The sequence below is a fragment of the Hyperoodon ampullatus genome (genome assembly GCF_949752795.1).
Source record: "Hyperoodon ampullatus genome assembly, chromosome: 14".
NCBI lineage: Eukaryota > Metazoa > Chordata > Mammalia > Artiodactyla > Ziphiidae > Hyperoodon > Hyperoodon ampullatus.
In genome coordinates, this window is record NC_136927.1 from 62,052,909 (window position 1) to 62,076,894 (window position 23,986).

At 40.9% G+C, this 23,986-nt stretch overlaps 1 protein-coding gene across 1 annotated transcript in view; it reads left to right on the plus strand.

The window, feature by feature from the left end:
* Window positions 1-14,607, plus strand: part of TPX2 (TPX2 microtubule nucleation factor) — a 55,376-nt gene extending 40,769 nt beyond the window's left edge. The window contains exons 13-18 of the mRNA XM_079720080.1: window positions 5,640-5,735; window positions 6,759-6,935; window positions 7,368-7,514; window positions 11,507-11,618; window positions 12,246-12,433; window positions 13,835-14,607. Coding sequence (XP_079576206.1) covers window positions 5,640-5,735; window positions 6,759-6,935; window positions 7,368-7,514; window positions 11,507-11,618; window positions 12,246-12,433; window positions 13,835-13,945 — 831 coding nt within the window. The 3' untranslated portion in view covers window positions 13,946-14,607. The remainder of the gene's footprint in view (window positions 1-5,639; window positions 5,736-6,758; window positions 6,936-7,367; window positions 7,515-11,506; window positions 11,619-12,245; window positions 12,434-13,834) is intronic.
* Window positions 14,608-23,986: the final 9,379 nt, after the last annotated feature.

Here is a 23,986-nt window from a genome sequence, read left to right on the forward strand (position 1 = left end):
ACTAAAATGTTCTTAGGAAAATATGTGATTATTTTTTTAAAAAACATGGTCTACATCCTACCTAACATCCTTTTCCATATCACCGGTATTACCTGAACTCCATTTTTAGAAACACTGATTTAGGAAATTGGTTTGGCAGTTTGTTGTACTTTGGAAATGTTGGGGTGAAGTGTTAAGTGGGGAAGGGTGACTGGAGTTCATTAGGAGTTAAGTGAGATCTTAGAGTAGCATTGTACCAGGTAAGGCCTTGTTGAGAATTCTGCATAAACAGATGAGCAAAACACTAGGTAAGTATGTTAGATGCTACTGAATGGATATGGTTTGCTGTAGGGAAGTGATTGCCAAATCCAGCTGGTTCTCAGAATCCTCTGGGATTTTATTATATAAACAGATTCCCAGGCTCCATCCCTGGAGTTTTGCTTTGTTAGGTGCAGCATAGATTAGAGAGAGCCCTGATGAAGACCTTAGTGTCTGACACACAGTAAGCAGTCGTGTTGTTAATAGTAATAACTATTGCATGCTTACGTTGTACTGAGTGTTTTGTGCAGATTCTCTTATTTATTTCTCATAACTCTTAAAAGAGATATTGTTCTTTTTTTAACATCTTTATTGGAGTATAATTGCTTTAAAATGGTGTGTTAGTTTCTGCTTTATAACAAAGTAAATCAGTTATACAATGTTCTATTATTAACCCTACTTTTCAGATGAGGAAGGAGATGCTGAGAGGTGTCTAGTATGCAGAACCAGGATTTGAACCTGTCATCTCCTTAAACACTGTTATTCTACCCCACAATGCTGTTATCATTGTTTATTTTGGCAAATGCAGTTTCTGAATTTGATGCTGGCTCTTAGCAGCTCTCTCCCTACTGAAATTTCCAGTGACATCACTTCAACTTTTGGATTCTAGAGAAGCAAAGCATAAAAGGAGGCAAAGATGTATTTATTCCCTTCCACTCTTCTTCATTTTTTAGAAAGGGAGGTTTTGAAAGGAGAATGTGGCTTGCCCATAGAAACGTTTTTAAAAGTTGGTGGCAGAACTGAGGTTAGGTGTCTTAACTTCTAGTGTTGGACCCTCAGGCAGCAGAAGAGCCTGCCTCCCAGAGTCCGAATGCAGCTATCTGTCTGACACTGTTGTCCCCATCCGTGTCCCCTGGTGCTGAAGCTCTCTTTCCATGCGTCCTTATGGTGTTTCTTGTGCTCTCCAGTGAGTAATTTTAGCAGCAACATTTTAGGGACTTGGGGAGACCAGCAGCCTTTAAAAAAAAATTTTTTTTTTCATACTCCCTGAGATATAACATTGCTTCATGGTAATCTCCTAATTGCTCTGGGACAGGCCTGAGAACTTGTCCCAGGGCACTTGGGGGCATATCCTGCCTTAGGGAGAAGTGCTCAGCCCTAACATCCCATCCCCCATCCTGGGCTGCTTTTCCAAAATGTGTCATCTGTCCACCCACATTGCTCACTTCTAACCATGTATCACCTCTTTAGAGACACTTTCCCTCGGCTTCCTTTCAGAGTTTCCCCCATTATCCTTCAGCTCCACATTCTGTTGGGTTTCTTCAGAGCACTTGTGAAAATCAGGAAATACTTGATTTGTTACTTTTTCATTGTCTCTTTCCTCCACTAGAATGTGAACTCCCTGATAGCAGGGACCATGTATATCTGTACTGTTCACTCCTGTTTCCCCAGCACCTAAGCATCACAGCATGGGCATTGCTATATTGGATAACTGCATGAGCAGCAGTACAAGCTGAAGTGCACCAGCCTATATTAGACACTGGGAATTCGAATGGAATTAGGCACAGCCTTTGTCCTCAAAGCTTTCACAGTCTGGGAGAACAGATTGACATGTAAACAAATAAGGACAGTAATGCTAATCAACATATGTTCATTGAACAATTACTACTTCTTGTAGGTGCTGTGGAGAATGCAAAGGAATGCAAATGGCAATATTGCTGCCCTCAAGGAGCTTATAACTAAAAAACTTTAAAATAATAAAACAAGAAGCCTTCTCTGTCTCTAGAAACCCAATGTCTTTTTCTTTATTTCTGATTGAGCCCCCTATTGGCTTTGATTGCAGTGGAGATGGGGTGTGGATAAATAGTTGCTGCAAGGTTGATTTTCATAAATCACCTTTCCCTCACCCCCAAGTAATTATGAGGATTGATCCTACTCATAAATATCTCTTTCATGGCTTACTTATTAGAGATTTCTTTTAAAATGCACATCTCTCTGTTGGGAGGATGCAGAGAGAGGGGAAAAATAGGAAAAGCAACATTATTTTAAAACTGAGTCCTCAGGGCTTCCCTGGTGGTGCAGTGGATGAGAGTCCGCCTGCCGATGCAGGGGACAGGGGTTCGTGTCCCGGTCTGGGAGGATCCCACATGCTGTGGAGGGGCTGTGCCCGTGAGCCATGGCCGCTGAGCCTGCGCGTCCGGAGCCTGTGCTCCACAACGGGAGAGGCCACAACAGTGAGAGGCCCGCGTACCCAAAAAAAAAAAAAAAAAAAAACTGAGTCCTCAGATATTTATTTCAATTACTATATTTTATGAAAAGAAAGAAACCAAGGACTAAAGGCTATCTCATGTTATACAGGTTGTACAGACTGGAGTCAGAGCCGGGCTAAAACAGACCTCTTGACTCCTTGCTCAGTGTACTTCCCATTACCGCGTATCCTTGGCTGTGTTCGAGCTACAGGCTGGTGTCCACAGGTGTCCAGGATGTTGTAGAACAACAGATTTTTGTTGTCGTTTTCTGGCAAGCATTATTTGAAAACCCATTTCATAGACTTTTGTCACTCTGATTACAAGTTCTGCTGTATTAAATTTTACTATACTAGTGATTCTGGTTTTCTTTAGAAAATGTATGAGAACTTTCACAGCAGAATGAGCATTCCCTTTACAGTGGTCACCTTGAGCATTTATTAATTCTTTCCAAAGATTGATATTGTAGAAAGCATTTTGGAAAAACCACTGGTCTTGGATCCTGTGGCACAGTCTTTTGGATCTCTTCAACGATGGCAAGTCTTCATATTTTAAAGATTAATTTGCTCTTAGGGGCTGGTCTAAAGTCATTGGGAACTCAAACTTCTGAGTAGTCTAAAATAATAGAGCTGGAAACAATTTTGCTTAATTAAAAGTAAAGATTGAGCAATTGCCTTGCATGGCCCTAAAACTGGCTTTGAAGGCCACTCCAAGAAAGATATTCCAAACATGTTTGGAGCAGTTGCAGCACTGTTGGGATTAAGAAGTCTCCCAGGGTATAAATTAGAGTCCAAGAGTCTTCATGTCCAAGGTATAAATTCTGTTATTCATGCTTACTGTATTCATTCAACAAACATTTCCTGAATGCCTTATGCTTGCCAAGGTCTGTGTTAGGTTTTAAGGGTTGATGGAATAACAGTCCCCACTCTCAAAGCACTCATAGGTTAGCAGGAGGAGATGAATACCTAAATAAACAAGTGCAATGAAGTTTCATATGTACCATGATAGACTATATACAGGGGAGAGTGGGGTCAGTAGGTCTGGAGGAGTGGAGCAATCTATTGAAGGGTTTTATCAGAGAGGAGATGCTTTAGTGGAGGCTTGAAAAGAAGGGTTAGATGCTTCCAAGCAGCCAGAGCATTTCTGAGCGAGCATAAGCAAAGGTATTGCATTGCGATGAGAACCAGTGTTAAATTTTGGTAGCTGTCAGTAGTTCATTGTGGATGGAGGGTGATGCCTAAAGAGGGGCAAGAGATATGCCTGGAAAGTCAGGCAGGGTTCCAAATTATGAAACACCTTGTACTTCATGCCAAGGAATATGTTATACTGTTGTAGGTAGGCAGTAGGAGCCATTAAAGAATTTTAAGTCAGGAAGTAACATCAAATCTTCTGACTGTATAAGAAGATGGACTGGTGGAATGAGAGAAGCTGAAGGACTGTTAGAAGGCTAGTGGAATGGTACAGGCAATAGATGATGTGGCCTGTGTCATGACAGTGAAGAGTTAGGAAGCAGAATAGAGAGCTGATGGGGCCAGCAAATGGATGTGGGTATAAGAAATAAGGAGTTACTGAGGATGTCTCAAGGTTGTTTTAATTTTTTTTTTTTTTTTGTGGTACGCGGGCCCCTCACCGCTGTGGCCTCTCCCGTTGCGGAGCACAGGCTCCGGACGCGCAGGCCCAGCGGCCACGGCCCACGGGCCCAGCCGCTCCGCGGCATGCGGGACCCTCCCAGACCGGGGCACGAACCTGCGTCCCCCGCATCGGCAGGTGGGCTCCCAACCACTGCGCCACCAGGGAAGCCCTCGTTTATATCATTTAAAAAAAATTAGATCCCACATATAAGTGATATCATATATTTGTTTTTCTTAAAAGACATCTTAAAAACACAGAAATAATATTTAATAATAATTTTTTTGTTTCAGCAACTTGTCCCTCCCCCCTCAACATTATGAATACTGTTCTGTCAGTAATAAAGATTTATTTTCTTCTTTTTGATGACTGTATAATATTCTATTGTGTGGATGTACCACAATTTTTTAAAATTATTTTTTATTGGAGTATATTTGATTTACAGTGTTGTGTTAGTTTCTGCTGTACAGCAAAGAGAATCAGTTATACATATACATATAGCCACTCTTATTTTAGATTCTTTTCCCATATAGGTCATTACAGAGTATTGAGTAGAGTTCCCTGTGCTATACAGTAGGTTCTTATTAGTCATGTACCACAATTAGTTATGTACCACAATTTAAGAAAGGATTTAGCCAGTTCTTTTTTGATAGATAATAGGGTTAGTTGCAATTTTTTTATTCATTTAAATTTAAAAATGCTGCATTGAAATATACCTAAAAACTAAACTAGAGATCAAATACTAGAGATGTAATATTGGGTGAAAGAGTATGACCATTTAAAGATTTAGTAGCTAATTCCTAAAGGTTGTACCAATTTGTGCCCTGTACCTTACCCAACTGTATAGGAGTGCACGTTTCTCTTCACCTGTCAACACTGGTATTAACCAGTCTTTTAATTATTACTCAGTCTTATAGGTGAAAAATAATACCTTATTTTACTTTATATTTTTAAAAATTATTGAGATTGAGCCTCTTGTATATCTTTGTAAACTGCTTGTTCTTTATCCAGTTATTTGGCAAAAGGAAATTAAGCTAGCCCTTGCCCCGTACTTTTTTACATTTGCCTTTTGAGGTTAATATTTTAAAATATAAGTTCTTATTTTAGAGATGTATGTGGAATAGGTTTAAGAGAATAGACAGTATCTATTCTGTTCCTAGATAACATTTGGAAGTCCTTTTTGATTTTGTTTTAAGGGATTGGGGTATAAAATTGGAGAGAAACAAAATATTGACAGTTTATTTTGTAGTGTTTTTCATAAATACCAAAAAAGATTTTGATGAATCCTATTTTTGTTGAATATACAAATCAAACTATGTTTTTGTTATTTGCTGTTCTTCTGTCATGTTAATCCGCCTTTGGAGCGTTAATACATACCAGTCTTAGTTGGATAAGTTAACAACATACTGAAATAACTAGCTTTTTTTGATTCCTGATATGTGAACTTCTAAGAAAGGGATTGATCTCATCACACAGCCTAGTAGAGATTGTTCTAGGATATCTAATTGAGTTGCTTACTCCTTCCAGGGTGTTCCTGAAAAGAAAGTACTTCCAATCACTGTCCCCAGGTCACCAGCCTTTGCTCTGAAGAACAGAATCAGAATGCCCACCAAAGAAGATGAGGTGATTCCCTGGGATGGGGGTTTCTACTCCTTCTCCATAATCAATCTAAGCATTATTCTTTCTTAAACTTAGTGGAATACAAAGGCCATCACTCTTGTCTGGAGTTGTCTTAACAGTGGGTATGAATTATTGATCACCTGTTTTTGCTCTTCTAAGAACAAAGTAGTTAGTAAGGGTATGAATCTTTTGGCTTTCAGTGGTAACTGGTTGTAACTTATTGGAGTTATGTTTGTTTCTGTTGCATTGGAAATCACCCTGTTGTGACGTGGATCAAAAGTTCCCAAGACCTATACTCTATTTTGCCCCAGCTATTGTCACCTTTCAGTGAGGGACTTCTAAAATTCATACTAAGCAGTTACATCCACCCTGTCCTTAACTATCTCCATTAATCCAAGGGTTGCAAAGGTGACTGTGTGGTGATGGTTCATGAAGTTGGAATATATAAACTGTCATTGATCAGGCTAGTTTCTTGTTACATCCCCCATTTTATCTATAAATATCCAGAGTTAGGGTAATTTTACAGCAGATCTCAGACATAAGCCTTTTTATAGGTTCATTTGAAACTAAAACACACAGTAATCTTATGTTACCAGCTTGAATCCAATCAACTTACTTGGTCCTATTCTGGGTTTGGCAACTGGGAATACTCCCAGTCACATGTTTTAGTGGAGTCTGAAGTCTGGGTCAAAGAAGAGGCCAAGGTATATGCTTGGTTAGTACTTTTCTTCTGTTCTTCATTTTATTCAAACTGTTTGATATCATTTAGTTTTTACAACCTTCCTGTGAAAAATTTTAGATCCTTTAAGAGTAATTGTGTTAGTTTATCAAATGCTTTCACACTGGTTTCACCCCGGAGAGTTGGTAGATACCCCTCTTTGATAGAAAAGGAAGCTAAGACACCTGAGAGGTTGAGTGACTTGCCTTAATTAATGACTTCTCTCATATAATGTCTTCTGACTCCACATTCAGAGGAGGTGAGAGAGAGCGAGGAATCTTGTTTCTAAACTGCATTTTTTTCTTTAGGAAGAGGAGGAGCCAGTAGTGATAAGAGCTCAACCTGTGCCATATTTTGGAATGCCTTTTAAGCCCCAAGTCCCAATGGGGAGAACTGTGGAAATATGCCCTTTCTCTTTTGATTCTCGAGACAAAGAACGTCAGTTACAGAAGGAGAAGAAAATAAAAGAACTGCAGAAAGGGGAGGTAGGTGTTGCCATTTCTGCAAGTAGCGTAGTACTATTCTTTGATCCCTCAAAGGTAATCTTTTATGTTGCACTTTTAACTATAAATCACTGACTTCCTTTGATCCCTCTAAGAGCCTTATGAAGTATAAATAGGGCAAGTAATTTAAAGTGCCATTAAATTACTTGCCCTATTTATACTTCATAAGGCTATTTAAGTGCCATTCTGGCACAAGGAGCTTAAGTGACTTGCCCATGACCATGCTGCTAGTTATTGGCAATATTGGGAGGAAAACCTTGATTTCCTTTTGAACCCATTACTCTTTCTGCTACACCATGCTGCTTTGAAAACTGGCCTTTCCTATTTTTTAGATTCATCCAAATATTCTGGAGCAGCTGTTGCTTTCTGGCTAGAAAGGCCTTATCTTAAATCTTACATTTTCTTTTCTGTTAGGTGCCCAAATTCAAGGCGCTTCCTTTGCCTCATTTTGACACCATTAACCTGCCGGAGAAGAAGGTGAAGAATACAACCCAGGTTGAGCCTTTCTGCTTTGAGACTGACAGAAGAGGTGCTCTGAAGGCACAGACTTGGAAGCACCAGGTGGGGATGGGGAGAGCAGCTAAAATGTGAATTGTTTGATTGTTGATTTGTTACAATAGGTAGACCCACTACACCGAACTTCTTCTGGGAACTAACATACCGAATTATTTTAGGGGCTGTCACTGTAATCAGGGGTCAGCAAACTTTTTCTATTAAAAAGTTTGCTATATATTATTTTAGGTTGTGCAGGTGGTCTCTGTCACATGTTCTTTGTGTATGTGTGTTTCAACCCTTTAAAAATATAAAAGCCATTTTAAGCTCAAGGGCTATACAAAACGAGGTTGCAAACTGGATTTGGCTTGCGGCTTAAGTTTGCTGATCTCTGCTGTAAGTGATCACCTGGGGAATGTGAGAACTGTTAGGCTTTTTTTTGTGTCAGGAGATTCTTAAAGATCTCATCTATTCCATTTATTAGACTTCTTCATTAAATGTTCACTCCTTTCTGTTGGTGCTTTGATAAGAAACTGAGAATAGATTCTCAATATGGTATGTTGTTTTCGCAACATAGTGTGCTATTTGCTCTTTATAGATGACAGGTGATTTAAAACAGTCAGTTGGTTGTTGGCTGGTTTAATTGGATCTAATTCTGCCCTGTCTGGAAAAAAATCTCCTGAATCCCTAAATTTGTCAGTATTGATATTGTCTCTTATTCTGGACTCTGTCCAAAAGGGGCTCTGGCCTAATCTTTGTTTGTAGAAAGTCATCCCTCTTGAAGCCCAAGAGATATGATTGCTTAAGTTACTAAATATAGGCTCCCTGTTGGTACTGTTCTCTAGGAGAACTTAGGACAGTTGCTTTGGAAGCAGTAGTGAATCTCTCGTTCAAGGATCATGACATAGAATGTCTGTATGTGGGATATTTTCCATAACAAAAAGATTTTTTTAAATTTTTCAGTCATACATAAAAGTAGAATAGTATAATGAACTTCCATGAACTGTCACCTGGTTTTCTAGGGATCAAAACTTGGAAAATCTTATTTCACCTCACTTCTACCTACTCATCTCTATACTGTATACTTCTGCCTATACAAGATTACTTTGAAGCAAATCCTAGGTGTCATCTCATTTTATCCAAAAATACTTCAATGTGTAACTTTAAAATATAAGGATTAAAAGAATTTCATAACCACAATACTATTATCATACTTAAAAAGATTAACAGTAATTTCTTAATAATGACAAATAGTCAGCATTCATATATCCCCTAATCTCTCATTTTTTAAACAGTTGAATTGTTCAAATCAGGATCCAGAAAAGGTCCACATTTTATATTTGTTTGATAAATCTCTAAATCCCTTTTAATCTAAAGGCTGCTCTACTTGCATTTTATATGTTGAATAAACTGGATTGTTTTTCCTATCGGTTTTTTTTATATGAATAATATGACCATTTATTTTAAAAGTATATGTGTTTACATGTATATGATATGAAAGGGGTTATACACTAAAATGTTAATAATAGTTATTTATGGTGGGATTATAGGTGACCTTATAGAATTTCATTTTTAATTTTCATCCATTTTTTAAAAAATTTTATTTTTTTATACAGCTGGTTCTTACTAGTTATCCATTTTATACATATTAGTGTATACATGTCAATCTCAATTTCCCAATTTATCCCACCACCACCACCACCACCCCCCACTGACTTTCCCCCTTGGTGTCCATACATTTGTTCTTTATATCTGTGTCTCTCTTTCTGCCCTGCAAACCGGTTCATCTGTACCATTTTTCTAGGTTCCACATATATGCGTTAATATATGATATTTGTTTTTCTCTTTCTGACTTAGTTCACTCTGTATGGCAGTCTCTAGATCCATCCATGTCTCTACAAATGACCCAGTTTTGTTCCTTTTTATGGCTGAGTAATATTCCATTGTATACATGTACCACATCTTCTTTATCCATTCGTCTGTTGATGGGCATTTAGGTTGCTTCCATGACCTGGCTATTGTAAATAGTGCTGCAGTGAACACTGGGGTGCATGTGTCTTTTTGAATTATGCTTTTCTCTGGGTATATGCCCAGTAGTGGGATTGCTGTGTCATATGGTAATTCTATTTTTAGTTTTTTAAGGAACCACCATACTGTTCTCCATAGTGGCTGTATCAATTTACATTCCCACCAGCAGTGCAAGAGGGTTCCCTTTTCTCCACACCCTCTCCAGCATTTGTTGTTTGTAGACTTTCTTTTGATGTCCATTATATCTGGTGTGAGGTGATACCTCACTGTAGTTTTGATTTGCATTTCTCTAATAATTAGTAATGTTGAGCAGCTTTTCATGTGCTTCTTGGCCATCTGTATGTCTTCTTTGGAGAAATGTCTGTTTAGGTCTTCTGGCCATTTTTGGATTGGGTTGTTTGTTTTTTTAACATTGAGCTGCATGAGCTGTTTATATATTTTGGAGATTAATCCTTTGTCCGTTTGCAAATATTTTCTACCATTCTGAGGGTTGTCTTTTCGTCTTGTTTGTAGTTTCCTTTGCTTTGCAAAAGCTTTTAAGTTTCATCAGATCCCATTTGTTTATTTTTGTTTTTATTTCCATTATTCTAGGAGGTGGATCAAAAAAGATCTTGCTGTGATTTATGTCAAAGAGTGTTCTTCCTATGTTTTCCTCTAAGAGTTTTATAGTGTCCTGTCTTACATTTAGGTCTCTAATCCATTATGAGTTTATTTTTGTGTATGGTATTAGGGAGTGTTCTAATTTCATTCTTTTACATGTAGCTGTCCAGTTTTCCTAGCACCACTTATTGAAGAGACTGTCTTTTCTCCATTGTATATCCTTGCCTCCTTTGTCATAGATTAGTTGACCATAGGTGCATGGGTTTATCTCTGGGCTTTCTATCCTGTTCCATTGATCTATATTTCTGTTTTGGTGCCAGTACCATATTGTCTTGATTACTGTAGCTTTGTAGTATAGTCTGAAGTCAGGGAGTCTGATTCCTCCAGCTCCGTTTTTTTCCCTCAAGACTGCTTTGGCTATTTGGGGTCTTTTGTGCCTCCATACAAATTTTAAGATTTTTTGTTCTAGTTCTGTAAAAAATGCCATTGGTAATTTGATAGAGATTGCATTGAATCTGTAGATTGCTTTGTGTAGTATAGTCATTTTCACAATGTTTTCTTCAAATCCAAGAACATGGTATATCTCTCCATCTGTTTGTATCATCTTTACATCAGTGTCTTATAGTTTCTGCATACAGGTCTTTTGTCTCCCTAGGTAGATTTATTCCTAGGTATTTTATTCTTTTTATTGCAGTGGTAAATGGGAGTGTTTCCTTAATTTCTCTTTCAGATTTTTCATCATTAGTTTATAGGAATGCAAGAGATTTCTGTGCATCAATTTTGTATCCTGAAGCTTTACCAAATTCATTGATTAGCTCTAGTAGTTTTCTGGTGGCATCTTTAGGATTCTCTATGTATAGTATCATGTTATCTGCAAACAGTGACAGTTTTACTTCTTCTTTTCCAATCTGTATTCCTTTTATTTTTTTTTCTTCTCTCATTGCCATGGCTAGGACTTCCAAAACTATGTTGAATAATAGTGGCGAGAGTTTTCCTATAGGTTTTACAATCTGGATTTTGCTCATTGTATTCCCAACGTGTTGATTAATATGTTCCTCTATCTCCTGTATTTCCTATAAATGAGTAGTCAGATCTAGAGGCTTGACTAAATTCTGGTTAGATTCTTTTTGGGGTTGGGAGGGAGAATACTTTACAGGTGATCACAGCCAGGGGTATATTAATGTCTACTTGTTTATTTTTTGTGGTGTTAAGTAGGCCTTAAAAGTATCTTAAAGGTATTTTCTAGTTCTCAGTGGGTTCAGATGTTGTTAGTCTGATCTACTTAATGTAAAAGGGATTTTAATTGAGTTTAGATTAAATCACCTGCTGTCTTTGTAGATGAAACTGTTCAGATACATTCGAACTTGAGTCATTGAGATGGTAGTTATGGAAAGTAGTGTGGCTGCTTATCTGACAGATTTTCTTTCTAACAGCTGGAGGAAGAACTAAAACAGCAGAAAGAAGCAGCTTGCTTCAAGGCTCGTCCAAACACCGTCATCTCCCAGGAGCCCTTTGTTCCTAAGAGAGAGAAAAAATCCCTTACTGGTAGTATTTTATGTATTCTTGGGGGATTGGGGCAGAATGGTTAGACTTCCTGGGACTCAGTTATGTCAGTACGATGCTGTGTCAACCAGAAGCATCTGCCTGTAGGGGATCTAGTTTTTTCTCCCCTAGCTCTTTATTGAATCCAGCAGCTATGTTGATTTGTAGAGTGTGTTGGGGTCAGATTCATAGAACAAGCACCTGGCATTTCAACAACAATTTTACTTTCCCCACCCAGAGAGTAGCAAGTAAGTGAGGGAGAGCCAGGACTTCTTTCTGGAGTTCACCCTAAAGCAAGCCTTAGATAGAAAACATTTGATTCCTTAAGCACTGCGCAGCGTTTCAGAAAAGTGGGATTCTTTTCCTAAATCTCTCTCACAATCACTATGTAGTTTTGAGCAAGCTACTTTACCTGTGTAGGTCTTGCTTTTCTCCTAATTAGATGTTTTATAGGGGCCCTTAAAATTTTAGGACTTTTTGTATGTGGTTTACTCCACCTTTCTCCCAACTGGGCTTCCTTAGAGCTCCACCTTTCTGTTGCCATGCATATCTATCACTTGCTGGATCTGTGGGGCTAGGTTTATGCAAGTCTTGCTTGTGCACCAATATTCTCTCTGTTTCTGTACTCAGAGGGCCTTTCTGGTTCTCTAGTTCAAGAAACTTTTCAGCTGGCCACTGAGAAGAGAGCCAAGGAGCGGCAGGAGCTGGAGAAGAGAATGGCTGAGGTGGAAGCCCAGAAAGCCCAGCAGTTGGAGGAGGCCAGGCAACAGGAGGAAGAGCAACAGAAGGAGGAGCTGGCCAGACTACGGAAAGAACTGGTAACTGGGCAGCATGAGCGCTGACTAACCCATGGTTGCATCTGTTTTGTTTTATCTGTACCTTGCCTTGTTCCAGAAAGGATCTAAGGTGGCCTCCAAGGATACATCAAAGTTGAGTGAAAATGAGAAGCCAGACAAACCAGGGGTGGTGACAAAGTTGAGGAGTGAACTAGGCTAAAGATGTGTACATTGTGATCCATGGATCTGCTAAGTGATATAGACAAGCTAGTTATTTAAAAAATACATTTATCTTTGATCCTGAATTCAGTCAGAATTTCTTCCAGGGGTCTAAATAAGGAGGACATCAGGTGCTATACCAGTGCACAGTGATATATTTGTAGGACTGTTTATTTAACTTTTCATTATTGCCTTAAGGCTTAAGGAAACCAATGTGTTTTACAATTAGAATACATAGGTAGGGAAGGACATGGGAATTGTGTGACAACTATATTTTCATTTTCCTCTTAATACTTGACTCAAATTCCTTGGAGTTATAGTGCATATCATTCCAGGTGACCTTCCATGTTAACACTAGATAATGATTTAAATATTAGTTATCCAAAAAGAAAGCTTAATTCACATTAAGGACCCTTTCACTAGGAGGGCAGCAAGCCACATTAACTGCATTAATAAGGAAGAACACAGTTTTAGATGGAATTTCATATGCTTAGTAAAAGGATGAATATAGCAATATGTAAGTTGTTGAGGTTTTGTCTAAAAGTGCTAAGCCAGCAGCTGATACAGCTGTTTGTAGAGGTGACTAGCCACAGGAGGGCTCTAGGGACAAACTATTAAAGGGACTAGCTTCCTGACAAAATCCAAGCTACCATATGCTGATTGGATGTACTCACAAAACCAGCCTCAAGTGTTTTGACTTTTCTTCAGCACTTGAATCCTGCCTCTTGTGTTTGTCTGTATCATAGAACTCTCTACTAATCTGGCTTGATTCAGGGTTGATTTTGTCCTGTAAGAAGGATGGATGGGACCATGCCTTCTCCTGGCAACCCTTCTTGGTTATTTTATTTTATTTATTTATTTTTGTCCATGCTTTTGGTGAATATTAAGACTCAATAATCTTAAGATTGTACTCTGGCCAATTCTTAACATGTATCTCCTTTCTGCTGCAATTGAGTACAGCCCTGTTATACCCTAGTACTGAACAGTCAAACTGGAGATAGGTGCAAGCTGAGGGATCCAGCAAGACCTGAATAGAAACCTACTTGAGCTCCAGAGCTCTTGTGCTTTGCTGCTAGACTGTGTTGCCTCCCCACAACCCCCAAATTAGTGACTGGGATTTGCAAAACTATACAAAAATGTTCTCAAGAAGAGGAATAAAAACACCCATTAGTGTAGTTCTCTAACATCCTTATCAATGGTAACTTTATTTTTCTCACTCTGCAGGTACACAAGGCAAATCCAGTACGCAGGTACCAGGGTGTGGAAGTCAAGTCAAGTGACCAGCCCTTGACTGTGCCTGTATCGCCTAAGTTCTCCACTCGATTCCACTGCTAAACTCGGCTTTGAGCTGTGGACACCGTCTGGGAACCAGAGCTACTCTTCCCATTAAACCAGGAGCCTTCTTTGTCACGGGGGCATGGAGAGAACCCATTTCTCCAGGCTTTCTCCTGCCCATGCCTGACAAGTGTGGACTCCAATTTCATTGAGAGCTGTTTTCCTACATTATTGTGGCTAATAATAAGACTCAACTCATGTATGTCTCAACCAGACTCCATGTAGTTATTTCCTTGGAACCATCAGTTGACCTTTAATATGGGTCTTAACTCTGACTAGAATTTAAAGTCTCTGTATCAGTACAGTGTAATTTCTGTTGCCCTTACCCCCCGCCCCCCTTTTTTTTCTATTTTAATCAGAAAATAAAGATAGTTAAATACTGAGATAGGATTTAAGTCATGAATTAAATGAGGAACCATCAGTAGTATGTCAGATTCTTTCCTCTTCTCTGTGCAAAATGAATTTAGAGTTAAGGAGCCCTTCGCTACGAGGGAGGAAGCCTCATTAACTGCATGACGAGGAAGAGACTTGACTGGCGGGAACCTCACAGCAGCCATCGGCTGGCTTTGGGTAGAGCTTGCTGTTCAGGCACGTTCTTCCCTTGTTGGTGCTGATAATAGGGGGCGCTGAGTAGTACACGTTTTAAGTCCTCCAGTGACCTAGATGGAATAAATATGTTTGTGTTCCCTCCCTGATTTTGTTATTTGATGTTTTTCAATCTGTCAGCCCCCTTTGGAGGTCACATCTTATTGGGGAAGTGGGTACCTTGAGAGGAGGGTCTAGGAACTTTTTTTTTTTTTTTGCGGTACGTGGGCCTCTCACTGTTGTGGCCTCTCCCATTGCGGAGCACAGGCTCCGGATGCGCAGGCTCAGTGGCCATGGCTCACGGGCCCAGCCGCTCCGCGGCATGTGGGATCTTCCCGGACCGTGGCACGAACCCATGTCCCCTGCATCGGCAGGCGGACTCTCAACCACTGCGCCACCAGGGAAGCCCTCTAGGAACTTTTAAAAGCATAGGCTCTGTCCTTAAAGGGAAGAGCTTTGTGACTTTTTTCTGTCTTATGTCAGAATATCCTTCCATATTTTGTTAACTCCCTCCTAGGAACCACTCTGGAAGCCTGTTATGCCTTCAAAACAGACTGTGCCTTCTTCTCTAAATGTGTTTTTTCCCATCTGGTAAACTCTTCCTTATAAGACTCAGCTCTAGTAAAATCTTTTTCATAAATCTTTCCTTGACCATTCGACCTCCTCAGGTAAGGTACGATTTCCTTCTTTGTGCCTCCCAAATGTTTCTTATATATATCTCTAGTAGAACCACTGAGTTACTTGTACTTGTTTACAAACTAGTAGAGATGAAGATAACTAAAATTATGTTAGTCCTTGAAGATAAAAATTATGTTAATCATATCTGTATTTCTCATAGTTGGCACAGAATTTGCTAGGTCCATGTTATCAATAGTGTATTTTCTTTTCGACTTGATATTGTTTATGAACTCTACTCTGTACCAGTCATCTTATTCCTGTGCCACGAGATATAAAAGCATCCATCTTCTGCCCAGGCTAGGCCTAGGCACTATATGTGATATTAGACCTATGTTATATTCCTTTTGTTTATTCATTCAGTGACCATTATGTACAAGCCATTGTAGATTTAGTGACGGGCAACAAAGCAAGATGTGATTTGCAGATCCCTGGGCCTCCTGAAGGCCCACAGAGTGATACAAAATGCAGTTCCTTTATTCATTTCCTAGAGATATGTGGTGTACAGTTCCATAACAACTTGTGTAGTTCATTTAACAAATATTGATTCGGTACTAACTATATATACATTGGCACTATTCTAGTCTCTGGGCATATAGCAATGAACAGAAATAGAAGACCTTGACTTCATGGAGGTTACCTTTTAGAAGGGGAGACACAATAAACAAGTAACTGTCCTCTTCTGTCAGGTGATAAATGTTTCTCTGACTGACTGCTGTGTGGAAAATAGACTGGGATGGGGACTTGGGGGCATGTAAGATTGGAAACAGGAAGGTGAGGAGGTTCTTGATGTTGTCCAGGTAAGAGCTGATAGTGGCCTGGGCTAGGGTGGTAGCAGTGGAGGTGATGAGAAATGGTTGGATTCTGAATGGATTTTGAAGCTGTAACTGACAAGACTTGCTAACAGATTGGACGCGGAGAGAGAGAGAGAAAGAGAGAGGGTAGATAAGGATGGTATTTAGATATCAGCCTCAAGCAGAAATAGAGTTCTCCATCCCTTGTGCTGTGAAAAATCCAGTTCTACCCCAGTTCTCATATCCCTTGTGGATTCTCTGGGTGGGGGTGGCACAACTTCCTTTTCTGAACACCTTTTGCTTTGGTTTTTCTCTGTTCATCTCTTGATCCCCTCTCTGTGTCTTTCCTCTGTAGCTTTTCTCCCTCCCGTGTATCAGCAGTTCTCTAATAGTTCACTATCATTCATATATTGCCATCTAGTATCATTTTTTTCATGTATTTTGTCCATTTTTTGTTTTGGTTGTTTCAGGTAGAAGAATAAATCTGGCCCTCAAGTTGAGGGTTTTAGAAAGAGTGTTACATATTGAGAATTATGGACCTGTGGGATCCTTCCACCCCATTTGCTCCATTCTGGATTACCCCCTCTGGATACACCCACATCAGGGTGATATTGTTTGACAGTCTGTTACAGGCAACAGAGGGATTATATTATTTCAGAGCAAATAGCTTTTAAAATTAAGATGCCCTTGCTTCCCAGAATTTCCCAATTTCCTGGTGGTCTTCTCCTCATCACAACCTGTCTAGTATTGAGCCCTTTCTTTCTGGACCACCTCACATGACCTTCATTTTTCTAGGACAGCCTCCCATTTCCCCTGAAACTCAAACTCTGCTTTTATTTTACAGAGAAATTCAGGTTCTTTATCCCTCAGGCCTTGTCCAAGAGGGAGCTTCTCTTTCAACACTCAGAGGTCACCCTGGAATTTTCCTAAACAAAGAACATGTCCTCTAATAGGATTTACTGAATTCTACTGAGAAATCTGGCTGCCACAATTTGCTTGGCAGTTTTGCAAAACTCCTAGCACATGCGCACATTCAGATTGTTAGAATTCTCACACTTGCTGGGAAGGACTGTTTTCAGTGTTGTTTTGAACTTGGTCATGATTCCCCACTGCTAACAGTTTGTGCTAATTAATACAAGATTACCTTTCACTCTTAATTTGGTTGATCATTTTGTTCTTGTGTAATTGCTTTGTTCCCATTTTGACTGCTGTTTTATGCTTTAACAGTTCTTTTCCACAGAATTTTGTCCTTGGAAAGTGGAGCTTGAGTGGTGGACACGCTGCAGTGGCAGTTGCTCCAGCATTTAATAGATAAGTCTTATACACAAACAATTGTAACACAGGATAAGATGTGATTGAGTAACATGAGACAGACAGAAAAAATGCTACAGGAGGAGTTTAGAGGTTCTTGTTGGAGGTGAGATTGCAGTTCTTAAAGATGTTTCTTTTTTTATGTAAAAATTATGAAAGTAGTATAGTCATCCCTCAGTATCCACAGGGGATTGGTTCCAGGACCCCCTGTGGATACCAAACTCCACGGATGCTCCACGGATGCTCAAGATACCAAACTCCACGGATGCTCAAGTCACAATAAAATGGTGTATTTTCATATAACCTATGCACATCCTCCCATATACTTTAAATCATCTCTAGATTACTTGTAATACCTAATACAATGTAAATCATTGTAAAGACAATGTAAATTATACATAAATAGTTGCACATGTACAGCAAATTCAAGTTTTGTTTTTTGGAACTTTCTGGGCTTTTTTTTTTTTTCAAATATTTTTGATCTGGTTGGTTGAATCTATAGATATGGAACCTGTAGATACAGAGGGCTGACTGTACTGCCTTTTGGAAACAAAACAACACAGACTGTATAAAACCAAACACGAAAGTCTCTTACTTCCCCTACTCCCATTCCCCAGGAGTAACCCAGTATTAACAGTTGTGTATTCTTCCAGAATGCTTTTTATGTACACACACAGATTTATAGAGCATTTTTTATAACAATAAGATTATAGCGTTACGCATTTGCCTTTAATTTTAATTTGTTCTTTGAAGGTTATATATCACATCTTTCAAAATTCAAAAGCTACAAAGGGGTTCAGAGATAGTCGGTGCTGCCAGGTGTGTTCCCTTGCAGAGATGGCGTCAGCCTATATGTATTCCTACCTGCTCCCTCTTATTTTTCCACAAATAGTGTCATAATTTATACTCTGTAGCTTGCTCTTTTCATATGTGTTCTGCATTGAATGATGTGGTTCAGGCACTACCTTAGGCGTGTACTAGCTTTCTCCCTGGCTGAAGTATGAAGCCTCTTATGAGAATCTAGTGACGTGGAGGCAGACCTGGTGTGGGGTCTAGATGTCCTGGCCTAGTGACCTCAGGTCCCAAAGGCTCGAGGTCAGGTCAGCAACACCTGCTCTTTTAATTCCTCCTGGCTTAGCTGAGCCTTGGGGGTTCATTGGCTTGAGTATCTGGTTAAACCTGTGTATCCCCTTAGGTCACTCTTGATATGCTTCCTTTTCAGTTCCCTTCTGAATCTTGTCTGCTGGGGAAGTTCCTCATTGCTGAGAGTAGCAGTTAAAAAAGCTATCAGCCACGAGGCTTAGCTCCTATTTCTGCACAGGCAGGCTGAGTACAGCTTGGTGGTGTGGATCCAGGTAGGAATTGGTCAACATTCTGAATCCTGAGCTGCCATCTGCCTTGTAGCCTGCTGGGGTGCTCAGTTTAGACAACATATAAAGTTTCCTGGATACGGAACAAACCCAGGCCTATGGAAAGAGCAGGAAGGTTAAAGTGTGTGGTACTTTGAGCAGTGACGAAGGCATAACCAGGGAACTGACATGTTTGCTCCAATGCCAAGGATTCGAGGACAATTTGTTATCCAGCTGAAGCCAGTGTAGTTGCTACAGAAAAGCCTGGGGACAAAAACATGCTTTTTCCTTGTTTTTGTCTTCCTGCATACCCACTCTATTTTCTAGTGCTGTAGTGAAGGTTACTGACCTCAAAAACAGAAATGTCTGATGGTGTTTGCTCTTCTCCTTCTTGCAAGAGAATATGAGGCTGGGCTCTGGTCAAAGCATGGATGGCTCTTATGTGCTGAAGGTATCAGCTTCCTGAAAGGGCTTGACAAATGCTAACATTGTACTTGGAGAAACCATAGTTGGAGGGGCTTAGGAAAATACTAGGTTTTATCAGGAATTATTTCACCAGACTAAGCCTAACCTGAAGACGTCAACTACCTTCTCTCTTTTTCTTAAAATTTTATTAAACAGAAGGAAAATAAGAATCTGGCCTGCGTGATCTGCCAAAACCCATGGGACTGGTATCCCAGAACCTCACAGGCAGGTGTGTGAATGGGTTAAGAATTGTTGCCTAGCTTATTTCGGCACTGATGGTATTCTCAGGGCTTCTTTCAGGAGCAAGGGTGGGAGAGGTATTTTTCAGTGGGTCAGATACTAAATAGTGGTTGTAAATTGTAATTTGAAAAGCAGTTTAGGGCAGCATTGTCAAGCTTGGTGGTAAGGAACGATGAAGAATCTCTGGCCTGGCACTGACACCCCCTACTCACGGCGTACAGGTGCACTCTCTTACACAGACTACGGGACTAGAAAGTGACTTTGAATTTGCTCTATACGAAAATCTCAGCAGGGTTTTGCAATGTTTTTGTTTATAAAATTGGGATTTATTGTTAATTATATACAATTCAGAAAATACCTGGTAATAGGAGGAAGGAGAAAAAAATCTGTGGTCCCATCACCCACCTTGAACACTGGTGTTTCTCTGTATAATCTTTTCTTATATAAAACTTTAGTCTGTTTTTCTCCATTGTAGGGGTTTTCTGTTTATGTATATATATTTTTTGTATTCTGCTTTTTTTTTAACTTAGCAGAGTAGTTAGCTCAAATATTTTCCTATATTACTGCATACTCTGTAAATACCAATTTTAATAGCAGCATACTGTTCCATCGTCCAGAGTTTGTTTCTCCCCATTGAAAATGTTTGTTTTGCAAAGGATTTTCCTAGGCTATTTATAAGACAGATTTCTTTGTCCCCCTAGTGTATTATGTCTGTCTCTAAACTTTAAATGGTTGTTTCAAACCACTTAGTCAATGTTTGTAATTGAAGTATTAAAAGAAAATATAATTCCCTCCCAAAAGCGTAGTTAATGACATCATCCTGGCATACGCATTTGCAAATTGGAAACCTCCTTTTGGCTGACATAGTGTCAGTGTTACTGGGATTGGTGCCCAGCGAAAAGTTTATTGGCATTTAGCAAAGCCTTTCTGGAGAGAATTCTAGTTATGTTAAAGTCTTGGAATTCTACATCTTAATACAGACTTACACAGTAGATTGATGTCTCAAAGCCTTCAGACCAGATTTGAAAGGGAATGCCCTTTGTCTTTCTTAACTCTAGCTGAGCTGTGATGTGTCTTTTGGGAAGAGTAGAGGCAGGAAATATAATCTCCTTCCTGGCACTGGCACACTGGGTGACCTTTAGCAAGTCACTCCCCTTTTCTGGACCTCAGTTTCCACATCGTCAAAGAGGAGATTGAATTAGAAAGGTAAATAAGGCTCTTTCCAGCTTGAATATTTTCAGATTTTTTTTTTTTTTTTTTTTTTTTTTTTTTTTTTTTTTTTTTTTTTTTTTGCGGTTAGGCGGGCCTCTCACTGTTGTGGCCTCTCCCCTTGCGGAGCACAGGCTCCGGAGCACAGGCTCAGTGGCCATGGCTCACGGGCCCAGCCGCTCCGCGGCATGTGGGATCTTCCCAGACCGGGGCACGAACCCGTGTCCCCTGCATCGGCAGGCGGACTGTAAATAAGGCTCTTTCCAGCTTGAATATTTTCAGATTTTTTTTCTAGGCAATTTGTTCTAACCACATTAGCCCTACTTTAACAGTTATATTTTTCTATAGTCAGCTGCTCAGCCACTGCAAGAGGGCACCTCTAGCAAGCTCCCTGCTCCTGGATTTCTATTTGAACGTCAGTGAAGTATGTTGGAGACCAGTGTGCTAGCTCGTTGAGGAGGACTTTCCAAGGGTTGTTCTGAAGCGGAAATCTAGCCCAGATCACTCCAGGGGACTAATCTCTGAATAATGTCCTCTGACACACGCACATATTTTCTGATGTTTCTCTTGACCTTGGAACTGGTTAAAAGCGGCACAGAATGCTCAATGAATTCTAACAGACTAAAGCAAGGAAGTCCCTCCCGTCCTTGGCTTTTCCAAGATGTAAGGTTGCTAGTATCCGTTCTTTAATTGTTGGCATTTTAAGGATGTCACCTTGCCTTGCAGCTCTTCTGTTTCTCTCTGCTGCAGGCCAGTTTTTATAATGTTTGTGGTCAAAAGGACTTGGGTTGATTTGAGATAATTGTCACAGGGTTCTGAGGGGCACAAAATTATTTAGTGGAATGAACCCTAGGTTGGGGATTGGGAGAGTAGCTTGAGCATGTCATTTGCATTTTGTGGGTCTCAATTTCTTTATCTTAGAAGTTTAAAATGATGTTTCTAGAAAGGATCTTTCCTCTGGCTCCATGGATGAGAATTTGCTCCTAGCTTTAAAATGACCCAAAAGCAGTCTGGGCAGCCATGGTGACTGTCACATTGGGCACTTATTCATCCTTGTTGGCCAGCGTGACTCAGTGTGATCCTGCTTGAGTCGTATATTCACTATATTAATTGTCAGTGAGTATGTGTCATCAGGGGTTGCCAGAAGCCCCTGCTGTTTATCCAAAGCTAACAAACTGACAAGACAGGGCCAGCAGCTGCTAGTCAGCCACCAGCGAGAGAAGCAGGGACGCTTGTCAGGAAGGAGGCTCGTGGGAGTTGGTGCAAGCAAGAGAGGCGAGGGATTTGAGTTGAGCTTTTAGAAATCTCATTCTTACTGGGCTGGAGGTTGATGTCTACACTGTAGCCTCCCTGATTCTTATTTGCCCATTAGCCGTTTTCTCTCTCGTGGTAATTTGTTACCACTTCGCATAATAGAAAACTAATATGTGAAGCAACAGGGCAGGCAGGTAGGAGTTGGGAGGGGCTGGTCAGTATCTGCCCACCTTCACTAAACAACTTTTTGTGCCTCTCCCTCTCCTTGAAACATTAGCTGTACTGACCACTACTGGGTCTGAGTGTGTTTTCCTCACATACATACCAAAACACTCCTCCTACCCAGAGGACCCAGGAAAATGTGTAGGACTTGGCAGGCTAGGAAGCTCAGCAACTTGGGCTGGGGGACTCTTCTCTAGGGCGGTGGTCCTCAGAGTGTCCTGCAGACCAGCAGATCAGCATCACTGGGAGTAGAAATGCAAATTCTCCAGCCCCACTCCAGACCTCTTGAATCAGACACCATGGACCTGGGGCCCAGCAGTGTGTTTTAACAAGCCCTGCAGGGGTCTGTGATGCACCCCCAAGTGTGAGGACCATTGTTTCAGGAGATGTTGTCCTGGTGGAGAACAGGTCTCCCAACTCAAAGGTCCCTATCTATGGACCAGGGAGCCTGCAGCTGTTCTCTCCTGTGAGCCTCAGCACGCAGGCCAAACTAGAGCCCTGTAGAGGGCAAGAGCACGCCTCCCCTCTGAGCTCCCTGGGGAGTCACATTTATGCAGCCTGTTCGTGTTACCCAGGAGAGCTGCTGAATTTGTTGAGTAAGTGTTTATCTCCTCAGCCAAGACTCTATTACCAAAATAAAGATGGAAGGAAGAATGCTTTTCCATATGTCCTTCCAACAAGTCATATGACAGATGAGGAAACTGAGGCTCAGAGTTTAAGTTACTTTCCCAAAGTCACACTGCTGGTAAGTGGCAGAGTCAGAATTTGGACCCAAGTCTGTGCCCTCAAGTGCCCTTTCCACCACGCCAGTTGCATCCCTTGAGGGGATGGATGGACATTCTTAGGAGCTCCTGAAGGATAGGGCCTAGCTCTTTTGGGAATTGAGTGACACTTGATCAAAGAGCCCCATGGGTGAAGAAAAGATTGTTTCTGTCACTCACCAGGGCCAGCAACTCAGGACTTTGGAGCAAGTTTGGGCTGTAGCCCTCATTGAACTCTTGACGTTTCTGTGGGAACCTCCAGCTACGCTTCCCAGAGGCTGGGAGCAGGTTCTCTCTCCTCAGTTTCACCCAGCAGCCGTCTGGGTCCTTGCTGGATGCTTGCGTTCCTATCAGGGATGTGGCAGCTGTCAGTCAATTATTAAGTCACAAGCCTCAGCAGGCCTGAATGATAGCCGAGGTGGTCACAGTGCCAAGTGACTGCAGCCAGAAGTGCTTTGCCCCGGCCCACTCCTCATCCTTTATTTGGACTCCCCTCACCATCCCAGATGGGGCCCTCTTCTCCCAGGAGCCTCTCAGAGCTTGCCATACACCCCCTGGCTCATATGGTAACCCAGTTCTGCAGAGGAGCCTGAAGTGTTATAAATAGCACAATGGAGGCCAGGAAGCCTACCAGGATAGAACATGCACTCCCCGCTTTTTGAGCCATTTCCTGGGATCGTGTGCTGGGAGTGACTTCTAGTGCAGATAAACTCCAGTTACTCTCCTCTCCAGGGTCTGCGCTCTGCACTTGGGTTTTGCTTCTTTCTGTGTTTGCGTTTGTCCCCCGCCCCCATGGGCCCTGCCTTCATGAGGTGGTGCTTCCAAGTCTGCTCCTGGGACGTTTCCTGTTCTTGGAACAGCTGCACCAGCCTGGGGTACCCTCCTGCTACTTGATCCTATAGGGAGTGTCCAGTGGCCATGGACAAGTTTCAGATGACCTTGTTCCTCTGACGTCATTAGATGGCTATTTTTGGCTTCACTGTTTATGCTGCAAAGAAGTTGGGCTGCGATGGGGGAGAGGGAGAAAGAGTGAAGGAGGGGCCGGTCTTGGTTTCTCGTTGTCCCAGGACCTTACCAAAGTAGGAACATTTCTTCTTCAGCATTTACAGAGCGCCTACTGAATGTCAGGTCCTGGGGCCACCAAGTTGTGACATAATCTAAGTATTCCTCACTCAC